The sequence below is a fragment of the Abrus precatorius genome, unplaced genomic scaffold (assembly GCF_003935025.1).
Source record: "Abrus precatorius isolate BTA unplaced genomic scaffold, Abrus_2018 Scaffold11, whole genome shotgun sequence".
NCBI classification, from domain to species: domain Eukaryota; kingdom Viridiplantae; phylum Streptophyta; class Magnoliopsida; order Fabales; family Fabaceae; genus Abrus; species Abrus precatorius.
The window spans coordinates 22313353-22328104 of record NW_020874303.1 but is presented as its reverse complement, the minus strand read 5'-3'; the positions used below and the strand labels follow the sequence as shown (position 1 = coordinate 22328104).

Here is a 14752-nt window from a genome sequence, read left to right as displayed (position 1 = left end):
GAGAATTAAAAATTTTCACTTATAAAACAAACAAAGCCAAAAGCAAACTGCATAATCGTTCTTGAATACAGAAGTTCAAATCTAAAAACAACCCAAAAAAAATGTCGCTAAAGTTTCGCAATAGAGTCTTTGTTTTATCTGCGACCATATTTATTTATTTTGGCAAACAACATTCCATACAGTTGTCTTTCAACAAGGATACTTAGTTTTGAAGAGTCAATTCTTCTTAAGAAATGTCCTTTTTTTATTCACCTTAGGTTCTTAGCCAAGACAAGGGAAAAAAAAAAACACTTTACTCGTAAATTCATCACCATGAAAATGTTTTCAGTACTAGAGTGAGGATGCTTTATATGAGTGTATTTTTAAGATATCTACGTATAAAACAATAATAGTATTAAATAAATAAATAATAATATATAATATTATATGTAGTATTAATTTCTAGCAATTCGAATAACAGTTTACGATTCCCATGTAATTACATGGTTTTGTAAGAATAACATGGCAAAACTTTGAAAAAGAAACAATAAGTAAAACTAAAACTGAACACATCTAAAACCAAGCTTTTTTATAAACTGAACTTATTAAATAATTTGGGTTTATTTTTATTAGGGTCAGACTTGATTTAACGAGCAAAAATAGAATTTTCAATGCAAATCATAAGATAGATGGATGCCTAAATTGATCCGCTAAAAAAATGCAGCAGACGCTTTAATCCTTAAAAAAAAAAAGCAACTGTTTTAGTTTCTAGAAATTATAAATACGATACTTTTTTTTCCTTACGTTCAATAAATAAAATGATTTAAAATCTCCCATTTATAATTTTGAGAGACTATTTTGTAACCATTTTTTAAGAATTAAATCGAGTAAAAAAAAAAATTCAAGAATTTCATTGGGTATTGATTCTAATAAAATTATTTATTATATGCTTTCTTAAGCACTTTAAATGACAACAGAAGTTTCTACCAATTAAGTCAAACGCAAAATGCTCTTTAAATATTTCACATCATATATATTCCTTTTAAATTTGATGATTTTGAACTATTTAGCTTTTTTGTATTAAATTAATTCTACACATCTAATTATTTGAATAAAAAATGAAAAAAGGTTTTATATAAATAAAATTTAATCGAATGATTTGATCATAATAATTAAAAGTTGAGAGACTAAATTTGGCATTGAAAAACAATTTCAGTTTAAAAGTAAAAGGAAACGTAGATATCAGCCTCGTTGATATGTCCGAGTGGTTAAGGAGACAGACTTGAAATCTTTTGGGCTTCGCCCGCGCAGGTTCGAACCCTGCTGTCGACGACTTTTTCTTGTTGTTTTTATAAATATATTATTACGTAATTTTTTTTCTCTTAATTTATCAGTGTATGTATATCTTTAATTACTAATACAAAAACTTTATTGAAAGGTTAACAATACATGACAGCATATATAAAACAGGCTCTTGCTTTTCTTGATGGAAATACTTCAATTTTATAAAAGACCATCAAACGATCTATTATATTAGCGCTTAGATTTTTATTTATTTTTGGTTTATAAGTTACTTTTAAATTTTTTGGTCACCACTTTGATTCTTCAAAAATACCTTTAAATTATATACATAATTTCTTTAGTTCTCTTTAAGGGTGAACACAGTGATATATATTTTTTTATCATCACTTTATATACATAATTTTTATATAAAATAGAGTAATAATTTTCTTCCTAATAAAACTTTTTCACGTTGATAATAGTTATAATTACATTGTAATTGAGATAAGTTTAATCGTTAATGAATAATGTGAATAAGAAGTGGGTTGTTCTTAAACGTAATAAACACGCGACCTTGTTTGAAGATGAATATATATAAAAAATAAATAGGGAGAGAGAGAGAGAGAGAGTGAGAGAGAGAGATGGATCCAGACACAGTGGCGAAGGCATTCGTGGAGCACTACTACTCCACCTTCGATAACAACCGCCCAGGATTAGCGAACCTCTATCAAGAAGGTTCTATGCTCACCTTCGAAGGCCAGAAGATCCAAGGCGCTTCCAACATCGTTGCCAAACTCACTTCGCTTCCTTTCCAACAATCGCATCACTCCATCTCCACGGTCGATTGTCAACCCTCCGGCGTCAACGCCGGCATGCTTGTCTTCGTCAGTGGCAATCTCCAACTCGCCGGCGAACAGCACGCTCTCAAGTTCAGCCAGGTACCTTCCAACTTCCTCTTAGGGTTTACGATAAAATTCAATGCGTCTTCTGATTCCTTGTTGCTGATTTGGCTCCTTTACTTGGAGTTGGCTTAAGAGAGGGGCGTGTAAAATGTAGATTTCTTTGGCTAAAAGGAAGACCTAAATTGTTAACTGTAAGGAGGATTTAGTTTATTGTTAATATTATTGACGTTAGAGTCTATGATGATGAGGTGAAGGACGAGTTAGGAATGTTATCAAATCAAATCAAATCAAATCATAGTGTTTGCATGAATTGCCAATTGATCGGAAATAATGGTTAGGATGTGATTCGAAATCTCAAGGTATGTTTAGAGTAGAGAGAAGCAACATAATTATCTGTTCGTTTATCGTAATGATTTTTAGAAACTGTGTTAATAAATTGGATCAGAGTTATTTTTTGGATGGTTATGGATTGTACCAAACGTAACTTGGCCTCGCGTCACTAAGCATTATGCCTTAGACCACCCTGTCAACAAGGGGGAAAAGTTCATTTTGACGTTTGGGAAATGCTTCATGATCTCAACCTCCCTCGACGTATGCTCTTATCAACGGCTGTTCGTGACTTCGTGGTGCTTTCGTCAATATCAATTTGCTTGCACTTTTCTTTATCGGTGCTGGGGTAGGTTATTCAAAATTCCCCTCTTCCAAATTGCGACCTGGCTTCATTCAGAATTCAATTTTTTGGCCTGTGGAATCCTTCAAAACAGCTCCTTTTACCCTACCATTTTTGTAGTAGTTGACGTGGTGTCATCTTCAATCACTGAAAGTTTGGCTTTTTCCCATTCTTTTCACAAGGAGTCGATGGAGTTGCTCAACAATTGCTCTAGAGGCTTCAATTTTGATGAATTTTCAACCTCTATAAGCGGAGTGCATTCTCATAATCTTATGTCTTGATCCAGCTTTAAATATCACTCTCCCTACTGAAAATTTTGCTCTTTAAAGAATAAAAGCAAAGATCATTACCAGAACAGACAACTGGAACTTGGCAGCTAGTCACAGATGTTAAAGTAAACATCTTGAAGTTTATGTGGAAGTTGAGCAATGATCCTTGCCAGTAGGAGACCTGCAAAATTGCTGCGACCTCTTCCTTAAGAACTGGCTCTCTCTGTTAATAAATTTAAGGACCTTAAAAAAAGTTAAAAACCAAGATGGATTGAATAGTTCTGTTAGAAATTTTAATGGATGGGATGGCTCTATTAAATAAATCATGAATGGATTGGTTTTCATTAATAATCTTTCAGGGGTCGTCTTTGTAGTCAAAGAAAGGGATCCAATTTGTGGGAATAGATGAAGGTCGTTTTGATTACATAGAATAAGATAAGAAAATATTTCATGGGATTGCAATTTGAAAATTTATACTTACATTTTTTTTGTTTTTATTCTTTATAATAATGTTAATGTTGTGATGGAATTTTAATTGCACTTTTACTTCCGTATTTTTATTGGCCCTTGCTATACATGTGTACATTGCTCTTATACTAGTAATTGTATATGTTCTTTTTTCCTTAATGTAGAAACATTTATTGTATTTTGGTGGACATTTCATCTCTCTCTTTCTATCTCTCATCTTGCTTTGCTGTCTTCTCATTGACTGTATATCTAATTATGGCGATGACTAAATTTGTCACTCTGTTTCCAGATGTTCCATTTGATACCAACACCGCAGGGAAGCTATTATGTGTTGAATGACATATTCCGTTTGAACTATGCATGAAGATAGACCATCAAATATGTGACCTGAAAGGCCAAAGAAGTTTACCTATAGCTGTTTCACAGTTTCTGATTGGACATTTGAAATTGAAAAATGGGTTCTTTTTGGATGGTTGTGTTGAACGCTTAATTGTGCCTTTTGTGTAAGAATTTTGTGTTTGACTGGTTAAAAAAAGCCTTCAAGGATAAATTGTTAAAAGATTACCGGTTATTGGAGATTAAAAACTTCATGGATCCAAGCAACTTGATCCAGTTACCTCTACAAATTAGTTTATGCTGCTTATCATAATATTTACTTTGTATTTGGTTGCGAATGAAGGTTTGTTTTGTTCTCTTAAGATCAGCAAGACTAAGCTTGCAATGGATTGACTGTTCTGAGCTGCACAAGGAACAAGTTTCATTTTCGTTCAGTATTTAACACTATGCTGTCTTTCTTGGTCACCTCTCCCCGGGAAAACGATATTAACTGTAGATTTGCTATGTAACGATTCTGGTTAGAATGGGGACTAAAGGGTAATAATTATATTGACTTTGCTAGCATAATAACATATAATTGCAAAATAGTCATTTACTTGAGGTTCAGGGAGGTTTCGTTGTGATTTTGAGAAATTAAGTTGAACTCTGAGTGATTTTTAAGTTGCATTTTCAAATTCATGATTTATAGCCGTGAAGAGACGATGCCGAAGTGGAATGTTAAAACTTATACAGGCTGGCAATATAAATGGTGATATCTCCTGCCATGTCATTTTATGTGCATTTGATGGTGATGCCAACGACATAATTGTGTGATCAAATCTGTTCCAGCCATGGCTGTCAAGCAAACTAACCAAATTCGGCATAAACAAGGAAAGAGAAACGAGAACGGAAGCCACTTTGATACTTTCTAACTTGGGACCCTTTGTGTGTTCGGACACCCTTGGGCTTGAGCATTGCTTGTGGATTAGCAACTATGATGCTTTAACAACAATAAGAGCAGTTTCTAATACAATCATAAAAAAAAAAACTACATAAGCCGACAATGATGCATATGTTTACAACATATCTTCCAATGATCCTATATCTAAGCCAATTAAATTGAAAACCGCACCCTACTTGCATCCAAGACCATTTCATATTTTACAAGTAAAAAAGCTCATCGCCATTATACTAATCTACACTGTATACGAACTAATAAGTCAGCTAATTGGTGACGCCAGAAATTGACCATTCAAAGAACGAAGATTAGCAAGGCTAGCGTTGCTCTTATGGAAATTGATAAAAATCATCTTCCATATTCAAAGCGCCTCCTATAGAAGTTGATGATGCTTCTTCACTCGTACCCGCACGTTCAGCCTGCAAAAGATTTGACAGGTTATGCATTGCCAGCGCACAAAACAATTGCACTCCGAACTAAGGTCAGAATGGGTGATGGTCACTGTTTTGTCTTATGACTCTCAAGAGTAAAATGTCCTGGAAGCCTCATGCAAAAGTGGCAAACTAATGGGTGCTATAGAGATATTGACAGCTCTGATAAAAAGACAAACTTGGTTTTTCGCTTTTAGAGTAATTAACCTTAGCTTGACGATATTTCTCAAGCATGCGATGATATTGCTCACGAGCATCCGGGGAGTCAACCATGGACAGCACCCGTGAAACAGCCTCTTCAATTTCTACATCCACTTTCTGTTTTCGGAACACCTTAAGAATGTCTTCATCTTCATTTTCATTAATGTCCATCTCTTGTCTGAAACCTCGTAAACCAGTTCCTTTTCTTCTCCATCGTAGCACAACCTTGTCCAAAATTCCAACTGCCCATATTACCTTGTAGTGCTTCCTAACCTGGTAACCCCTCACATGAGCCTGCCCAAATAAATTAGAAATAACTTAGGTTGATAAAATGCCGTTGAAGATTCAAAGTATGCACGTGCACGTGCATCTACAAGCTTGCGTATAACTCTTTTTATATAGCTCCTGGAATTTATTTTGTTCCAGTCAAACTGTAAAGTTAAATTCTATTACCTGTATCTTCACTACTTTTTGGCGCAATGCTAAGAAATCTTTGCGACCTTTCCATCCTCGATATTTCTTCTGAATTGATAAGGCAGCTGAATTATAATCACGTGCATTCCGAAAGACAAGTTTTGACATAGCAGAAAGCTCTGGAATGTTACCAGTACCACCTGCACTCATACCATATCTATCTATACCAGCAACTGCTTCTCTCGCTCTTTGTTTTCTAAATGAATGAGAGCGGAAAGCAGCTTGTATCCGTGCAGCTGCCTGAGTTATATTTCTAATAGCAGCCAAGGTATCTTTGAGCGAAGTCTGATCCTCACTGGCAGTGAGATTTTCCTTGGAGACACTACTAACCGTAATATCCGCTTGAAGCTCAGCAGAACTTTTAGATAGCTCACTCTCTTCCAATGTAAGAGATGACAGATGGCTTGTTACTGCTACCTCTGAAAGATACCCTGCCAGTCCCTTGTGCCCACTGCTGGCTGCAATAGATGCAGCCGTTTTACCAATTGGATCATGTGCACTAGGATCTGTCACAGCCCCAGCAGATGCTCCAGAAGCTATAAGTGAAGCAACCATTTTTTCCCTACGTTGAATAAGGAACACTTCAATAAAATAACCTCCAGAATACTGTAAATGGAACATAATTTATACAATGGTTTGCAAAGAAACACGACTATTATTGACTATTCTTGATATGATCATCAGTTCTGGCAGATGACTGAATGAAGAAATATTTTTTTCAATTAGATATAAAAGTCAGCATTTGCTTCGATTGATTAGGCATTATATACGTGTTCAACAATTATTGAACCAAGCCAAGTAATTTCTGATACGAGAAGTAATCCTTGCTGCTAAAAGTGGTAAGTTTTATATTCTCTGTTGTCATCAATTTCTACATTTGACTGCCTGACTTGGCACTGCAAACTGCCAACAAACTTAACCTACAGGGATTTTGTTAATTTTAGAAATTGAAATTGCAGTATATTTGATATAATTTTAAGTTTAATTTTCAGACTTGAATATTGAAAACCCTTATCATATCTGTTGGCTTTCATTTAAGTGTTTTATGCCTTCAATAAGAGATCAGGTAATTTATTCTCCTTTCTTTCTCCTTGTTATCTTTCCTTCCATCTCTTCTCTTCTCCCAGGGGAAAAAAATAACAAGGATTTATATATAGATTTTATCAAGCAAATTTTGTTCGTTGAAAATTTTAAGTATGTATACTTTCCTATCTTTATTGCATAAGTCTTGCCTTGTATAACAATATTAACATCTTTCACCAAAACTAAATAAATCAGTCAACAAAGTAGCAAGTACTCTAGAGTTTTAGATTACCTTCCAAAACGTGCAGCCCAATGAAGAGCAGTCCACCCATTGATGTCACGGAAATTTATATTCACTCCACAACTGAGAATAGGGTTCAAGGCCCATTCAAAGCCCAACCCAGCAACCATATGAATAATACCCTGTTCTTTCTTGGACAAAGAACAGCCTGTCTCTTCATCTTTTTCCTGGGATCTGCAAGAAAGCCACAGTTCCATCTTATCCTTTAAAAGCTCTTCAAGAAGCCAATCCATAGCACCAGATGAGGTTCCGCTGCCAAATAGAAGCGCCTCTATTATATGGCTCCAAGAATCATCATCAGCTTTCTGTTTTATGAGAGGAATTCTAGAATCTATGCTGTCATCCTTTTCAGTTGATGCAGAAAGAAGCATCTGTCCTAACCGAACAAGTAATAACAGCTCTTCTGGACTTCTAGTGGGTTCTGTTTCCAATTGAGTACAGTGGGTGCAACTATTGGTCTTATTGCGATATTCAAACTCTCTGACTTCACTGCAGGACTGCCGGTTTCCAGAGGTAATGCACAGAGTAACCTTTCCAATAAGGTGAGATGGAGCTTCACAACAAATTACACCATCCTGAATTATCTCAACAGGAACTTCAACATCACCAAACATGCAGGCCCAGGCAGAATCTGAGGGATGACAGAGAAAAGATCCAACAATGATGACCTATGCAGAATATAGAGCTTTAGGAATCAAATTTGGACAGAATCAACATTACATATTCATTTTAAGATAAGAAAGTTGAAAAAAAGGAGACGAGATACATATGTCCCAACTAGTTAGGTCTTAAATGTCCAAAGTCACAAGTTAGAAGTTTTGAACAATATTTCCCTAACCTAAATATTTATAAATAGACCGGGCTTTATATATAACTGCTTTACACCACAATTACCTCAAGCAATTTATATAGATTTCAACAAAGTATGAAGTCTAAAGCTCTTCAAGAACCTAGATCAGGTAGAAGCACCAATAGTTATTAATCAAAAGAATGGGTAGTTTTGACATTCGGAAGATACCACCAACTACTGCAGAGTTAACCTTGAAAAGCACAAACCTTGGTAGTTTCAGTGGCATAACCCCATTCTGGGGAGACCGCTTTAATAGTAAATTTCTGTTTTTGTGCAACAGTCAAGCTTGAATCTGAATCCAGAGGTGCTCCAATTTGGCTTTGGTCAAACAATGTTGCATAGTAGTCAGAATTAATTTCTTGTGTTTCTACCATAGAAGAATATTGAGGAAACTTGACTCCACCAATGCCTTGAGGTAGTGAGAAAATGGCTGTAACATGGGAGTGGAATCAAGTTAAAGGAACTCCAAAGTGCCAAAATTATTGTTAAGTTAATCAGGTGAAAGTAAATCATACAGTTTTCAGCATTATTGCTGTTGAAGTTTAGCCAGTTACTGTTTTCCTGATTGGCAACTTCTTCCCTTCTCAAAGGAGATGGTGAATTTTCCTGCTTTAAGTATCAAACAGTTTAAGAATTGCAAAACACAAGAAAAAGATCATTTTGTTGTATGAGCTAACATAAATTGCGAAATTATATGAATCTATGAAATATGTCCAAGCAGTACTTACATTTCCATCTAGCATGTATAGATTTTTCCGTGGTAACTTGTTTGTGGATGAGGACTTACATGATTCCAGCACCTCTGTCCATACAGCCTTTTCATTTCGACCAGGGCAACCATGGTCTATTAATTCATGATAACATTCACCACCATCACCTATAAGAATATACACCACTTATAGCATCTTTTACTTTCCTCTCTTTCCAGTCAATGTTTTCATAATGAAGAGAAAACAAACTACAAAGAGCTGAATTTCACTTGAAATTCAAAATATGAAAATTTTAAAAAAAGTTGAGGGTTGAATAACTGACTGATAAGGAAAAACTTCGGTCAAAGAGTTACAATAATTTGACAAGTAAACCTTTGGCCACAATTGTAACAAATAAGTTCCTAGAGCAGGTGGTATAAAAGCCCAAAAGTGCAACCAATAAATCCCGAGTAGACAAGTTAACTTTAAACAACCGCAACTTTTTATCTAGGTAGAGTTACAGGGACTATATGATATAAACAGACAGTTTCTCTTGAGCTTGCACGTAGCAACCACGCTGTTGAGCCCAACTTTAAACCCAAACTCCATTGTTTAAGTATGTTTTGAGGTTGTTTTAGTATTTTTCCTTAAATTTAGTACTTTCCATGTTTGATTAGGAGTCCTAGTTTGGGTTAAAAATCACCACCCTCTGTGCTATGCTCTGATTACAATAAGAGAGACAACCAGCATATAACAATTGTGGAATTGGGTTTCTGTGAGAGAGATTAAACAGAGACCCAAACAAGAAGATCAGCGGCTACATGATAGTTGTGAGCGACTTAATTTAAACAAGCAAGCATAAATTTCAGTAAGCAAATTACATAAAACTAGCTGTGCAGGTGAAAGATGCGACAAGCATAATTAGATGAGTAGAAGAAATGTCTGTATGTGAACACATTAAAACAGTATAAATTAAGGACTCACATATTTCACTGATATAAGCATGTGTTCTCAACAGATCAAGATTGTCAAATTTACCTTGCCTTCCATTATAAAACATCCCCTGATCATCTGGTCTGGAGAAAGATGCAGATTGCTCTTGCTTGCTGATCACTCCTGGATTTTGCTGAGGGTCTGAATCATGAGCAGTTTCATGCTTATTGCTGAAGGCAGCAATATCTTCAAACTTGTCCTTGTTCAAACTTAACTGCTCCTCCAATCGGCGCAAAGCTTGAGTAACCTCCAGTTCAGTTGAGGTTCCTGATTCTGCATCTGTTCCATCCAAGTGACCCATTCCATTGTTTAGAATGAACGCATCAGAGGTAACTTCTGCTGATCCAGGACTGGAGAAACTCTGATAAGGTTCATATGAATCACCAAGCATGGACATTGACCCTGGATTCTGAGTAGAATATGGGCTAGGACTCTGACTAAACACAGAGGAGGAACCTGGCGACAATTGTGCGCCAGCTCCAGAACTGTTCCTTCCCTACAACATGAGAATGCAAAAACAGTAATGAGGAACTCAAAGATGGGCTGCACAACAATTTTGCTATGCACATGGTGAATAACAGAATATGATCAAATAATTTCCATCCAAGATACCAAAAATGATTCAAGAGAAGATAAAAGTAAATCTTCATTTGAGACCCAAGGTCATTAGAAAGTAAAATAATTAGTGCGAAGCAACAGGGCATTGTAAATCTAAGGAATGATCACTAATTTTCTATTATCAGTAGCCCTTATCTTAGAGAATTAAATATTGAAGCTTCATTAGACTCACCTCGCTTGTGTCTCTATAATGCACAAGAACAATATGCTCATATGCCCTGTCATTAAACAATAGCATAATGAGTGATTATGAATAACTGCTACAATAACATATATACAAACATGTCTCACAAACAGTTATGTACATTGAAGGCTGATTGTGTTTCAAAGTCTGTGACAATTTAATCTTGGTAATTCTTTTAACATTCAGTTATCTTGAAAATGACTTTTTCCCAAAATTTGCATATTTCTTTTGAAAGATACAAGACAACATGCGGTCATAATAGTACATGGTAATGCAGTTAGCTAATAGTTAAATTTACTCACGGATCCAACATCCAATAACTCCGCCTCTGGAAATTAGGGTTCTGCTCTCCATGTGCATAGTAACAATTTAGGGCTTCAACATTTCCAACCTAGTCACTCAGAGTATGATCATTCAGATAGATGAAGTCAGTATATGGAATAACATTGCAAAAACAAATGTTGGCCTAGACTCATAAATAAAGTAACAATAAGTGAATAACGTTTTAAAAGAGTACTGCTGAGAAGAAATCGGTTATTTCAAAAGCATCTTAGAAGCACAGAGTTTGGGCTAGGAAATACAATTCAAAATGAAACTTCCAATGAGGAATTTTATATATTTTTTAATAATACCAACTGTCACCACTCACCATGTTTGAGATATCTATCAAAGTTTTGAATATATATTTTTTTTCCCAACAATTCAGGAGAGCCAACGAATTTTCCTCTTACATATATACTCATATGATGCCTTTCTACAACTGAGACCCCCTCTAAACATGTGTTAATAAGTTATCCTATTTCATGAACAACTAGCAAACACAACACCATAGACACTAGTAATGCACCTTCAACCGTTCATGTGCTTCTCCCACAGTTCTTCCGTCTCTTTTCTTGCGCCAGTTATGACCATCTTTACGGAAAAAACGCAGGACTCTTTTGTTAAACAGAAACAGGGATCCATCTGTTAAGAAGATCAATTAATAATGTTAAAAATCACCAATATACAGTCATTCCAAAGAAACAAACGGGAATGGCAAAGGCTGTCATTTTTTGTTTCTATCATCAAATGGATAAAGAGAGCAAGGATGTTACTTGTGGGCTGTTGTGGGGGCTCTTGGGTGAACTGGAACTTTTCATGATTCTGTAAAATGTACATCACTTCTGCAGGCTTCAGCCATCTGGCTTGAGCTTCTTGATGAAGATCATTAATATCGTAGTCGTAACCTGAGAGCACAACAATAAATAATTCAAAAGCCTTCCCATCATCATCGTCATCATCATTGCTTTCTTTTCTCCCTCTTTACAGTAAAAGAATTAGTTGAAATGGCGACAGTTGCAGAAAATAAAGAATCCCCTTTAGGCATTAATCAGAACTGCACAACGTAACTAACAACTTAAACTTTTCTGTCTATACATTCCCAATCAATTATTCCAATATTCCACATCCTTTGGAAGCAGAATGTGCTAATTGGAGCAAAATAATTGAGTAAATTAAATAAAATTGTTAAAAAAGAAAGTTACAGAGAATAATCTAAAAACCCTTTACTCCCGGTGCGAGTGTTTGATTTTCACCGACTCTAAAAACAGATAAGAGATTCCAAAATCCACATGGTCCCTATTTAAAGCATCAATCGCAGAAAAGGTAATAATACTGCACACACACAAAGCCCCAATTGATGCAGTTCACTTCAACTACCCACTCTACAAATCAAACCAAGTCAAATTCAATTCAGTTCACTGTACATCGCACCAAATCACCCCAATTTTCTTTTCTTTTTTATTTTTCAAAAGAAGACATAATAATAATGATGATAATAATAATAATAATAATCATAATAACATCATTAAGAGAAAGTAAACACGTTTACCAGGTGTCATGGTGTTAATTCCGGAGAATAAAAAGCTAGAAGTAGAACTGCACAGATTGCATTTTTGAAGCTGTAGAGGTTGCTAGATTTGATGCGGTGCGTTCTATAACTAGTGAAAATAAAAACACGGATTGGTCGGCTCGAAGCTCCAAAAGTGATGAAGAATGGGAGAAAGAAAATCGCAAAAGCAGAAAACACACAGACACAGTTGGCGTTTGTTGGGGTTGAGAATGAGAATTAAGCTTCAACGTTCTTCTATTAATCACGACCAAGACCACCAGCTATAAGAAAGTTTATTCTACACCACTCTTCTCACGTTTTTAATTTGTTTACAGATTTTTAAATGTCTATATAGCAAAAGCTTTACTATTACTAGTTGGAGCAAGTTTGATTTTTCCAAAGCAGTGAATGCAATTACATACTCCTTTCTTCGAAAATACGTACAGTAGACAACCTTTACGCTTATAGATATTATTAATTGTCGTTTTAAATATTTAAAGAAATTTAAAAAGATAAAATAAATATCAAAATAATATTCTAAATGATTTTTACTCTTCATTTATCTCTGTCTCTAAATATTCCTATTATTAATTTAATGAAATAAATAATGTGTACATTAGCAAAGGTATTTTTAGGTGACATTTTTAGTGATGTGTAAAGTGAACACACTCGATCTTATTAAGTGGCTGATCAGTGGGTCAAAAGTTCGATTGTGTATTTTTTTTAATTTATATAACGTGCCATAATTGAAGTTAACTAATATTTTTAAAAAATGAACGCAACTAATACATTAAAATCAAATTCCATCACAAAATTTATAAATCGCCCCTAGTACGATTATTGCGTGCGGAAATTTCCTTACAATTCAACTCTAAAAAGCTTCGTGAAGAAGTTTTCGTTTTTTATCGGTAGTTAAAAGTAATTTTCAGAAAAACATTTACTAAAGAGTCGATTTTAGCGAAAACAGCGAAAGGAAAACACTTCTTTCCCAGAAAGTCACATCCTTTTCTTATCTTTTCTTATTTTTATTTTTGATTTAATAAAAAGTATGTAATTTTAGTTCTTTATTAGAAACCAAAAGCATCTGTTTTTTGGGTATTTTTTGGAGACTGAAGTTGAATACATATATATATCAGAAGTAAAATTAAAATTGACGAAGTTTTTGGTCATAATTAATTATAATTCAAGAAATAAAAAGAAGTGTGAATGAGTGGGTGACTTCTTGGGCAACCTGGATAAGAATATGTATGATTATCAAATCACAAGGCAAGACTTGACAAAAATGAGAAAGAAAGACCTAGTCATAATTAAACACAAAAGACAAAATTGTACCGTGTGAATGTGAGTTGAAGGCGAATTCATCAAGTGTTCTTCATAGTAGTTGGCATTTGAGTTGATATTGACTTATCCATCTTCCAAAACAAACCAACTACATTTTCCATAACAAATGATAATACTAAGTGAGACGTGGAAAAAATGTCCAATATGGATGCTGTCAATCAATTAATTGTTCACATTTTAATATTATACTCTGCATTCATAGTTTCCTACTTCTACCTTTTTAATTACTGTTTATCTTCGTAAAAAAAAAAGTGCAACTTGCTTTAAAGTCTAACTAACTAAATATGAAAGACATAAAGAAATTCTTGCACATGATCAGTAAATGCTGATATTTTATACAAAGCGTACATATGTTTGTTGTTAAATTAACTTTAAATGTAATTTTAATAATGGGCAAAGAGTATTGGTATGACTGTTTACTTTTGAACACAAACTAGTATTTATGTGCATAGAATTATTACAGGTGTAGATTTATCCAAAGCTTCATACCGTGGAAGTTTTAAAGCTAAAACCGTGTGTGGAGAGTGCAGTGACTGACTGAGTTTATCAAGTTAAGTTTATGAAGAAAAGGTTTTTTTAGTTATTTTTATTTTTAACAATTGATAATTTTTTCTATAATTTTAAATGAAAGATCAAACTCCTGCATTTATTTGAATTAGATAATATGCTATTTTTAATGAGAAAATGTATATCTAAATAATACTTTTATTATTTATTTAAAATTATTAATATTTATAAAAATCCTTAATTTAAATGAATGATTAATTATAAATAGTTATTCGCTTTTTCCCTTTAAAACTAAATAAATATTATATATATCAAACTGACAAGATTAATGTTTTATTAATTATTGAGGAATACGAAACATCTTCCAAGCTCCAAAAAAGCCGTATACTAAACACGCAGTAGATTCACCTCCAATTTCCTATTTATTT

General features: G+C 34.3%; 2 protein-coding genes and 1 non-coding gene across 5 annotated transcripts; 2 read left to right on the top strand and 1 right to left on the bottom strand.

Annotated features, from left to right (window-relative positions):
* The first annotated feature begins 1229 nt into the window (after positions 1-1229).
* Positions 1230-1311, top strand: TRNAS-UGA. Its single transcript has one exon. It is a non-coding gene; the product is annotated as a tRNA-Ser (tRNA).
* Positions 1312-1840: 529 nt separating this feature from the next.
* LOC113853756 (nuclear transport factor 2B-like) lies at positions 1841-4567 on the top strand. Its single transcript, XM_027484349.1, has 2 exons — positions 1841-2198; positions 3859-4567. The coding sequence occupies exons 1-2, from the start codon at positions 1902-1904 to the stop codon at positions 3931-3933; spliced, it is 372 nt and encodes a 123-aa protein (XP_027340150.1). The 5' UTR covers positions 1841-1901; the 3' UTR covers positions 3934-4567.
* A 250-nt stretch (positions 4568-4817) lies between these two features.
* LOC113853753 (calmodulin-binding transcription activator 4) lies at positions 4818-12865 on the bottom strand. Of its 3 annotated transcripts, none has more exons than XM_027484344.1 (13): positions 12477-12865; positions 11701-11832; positions 11454-11569; positions 10909-10997; positions 10595-10640; positions 9850-10300; positions 8851-8999; positions 8638-8728; positions 8329-8552; positions 7264-7940; positions 5928-6510; positions 5481-5768; positions 4818-5261 (listed from the first exon to the last, which is right to left on the bottom strand). In XM_027484344.1, the coding sequence occupies exons 1-13, from the start codon at positions 12484-12486 to the stop codon at positions 5172-5174; spliced, it is 2946 nt and encodes a 981-aa protein (XP_027340145.1). In that variant the 5' UTR covers positions 12487-12865; the 3' UTR covers positions 4818-5171. The 3 variants fall into 3 exon arrangements, with proteins under 3 accessions (XP_027340145.1, XP_027340146.1, XP_027340147.1); XM_027484345.1 differs by having other exon boundaries at positions 11701-12309; positions 12477-12690; XM_027484346.1 differs by lacking the exons at positions 11701-11832; positions 12477-12865 and having other exon boundaries at positions 11461-11688.
* Positions 12866-14752: the final 1887 nt, after the last annotated feature.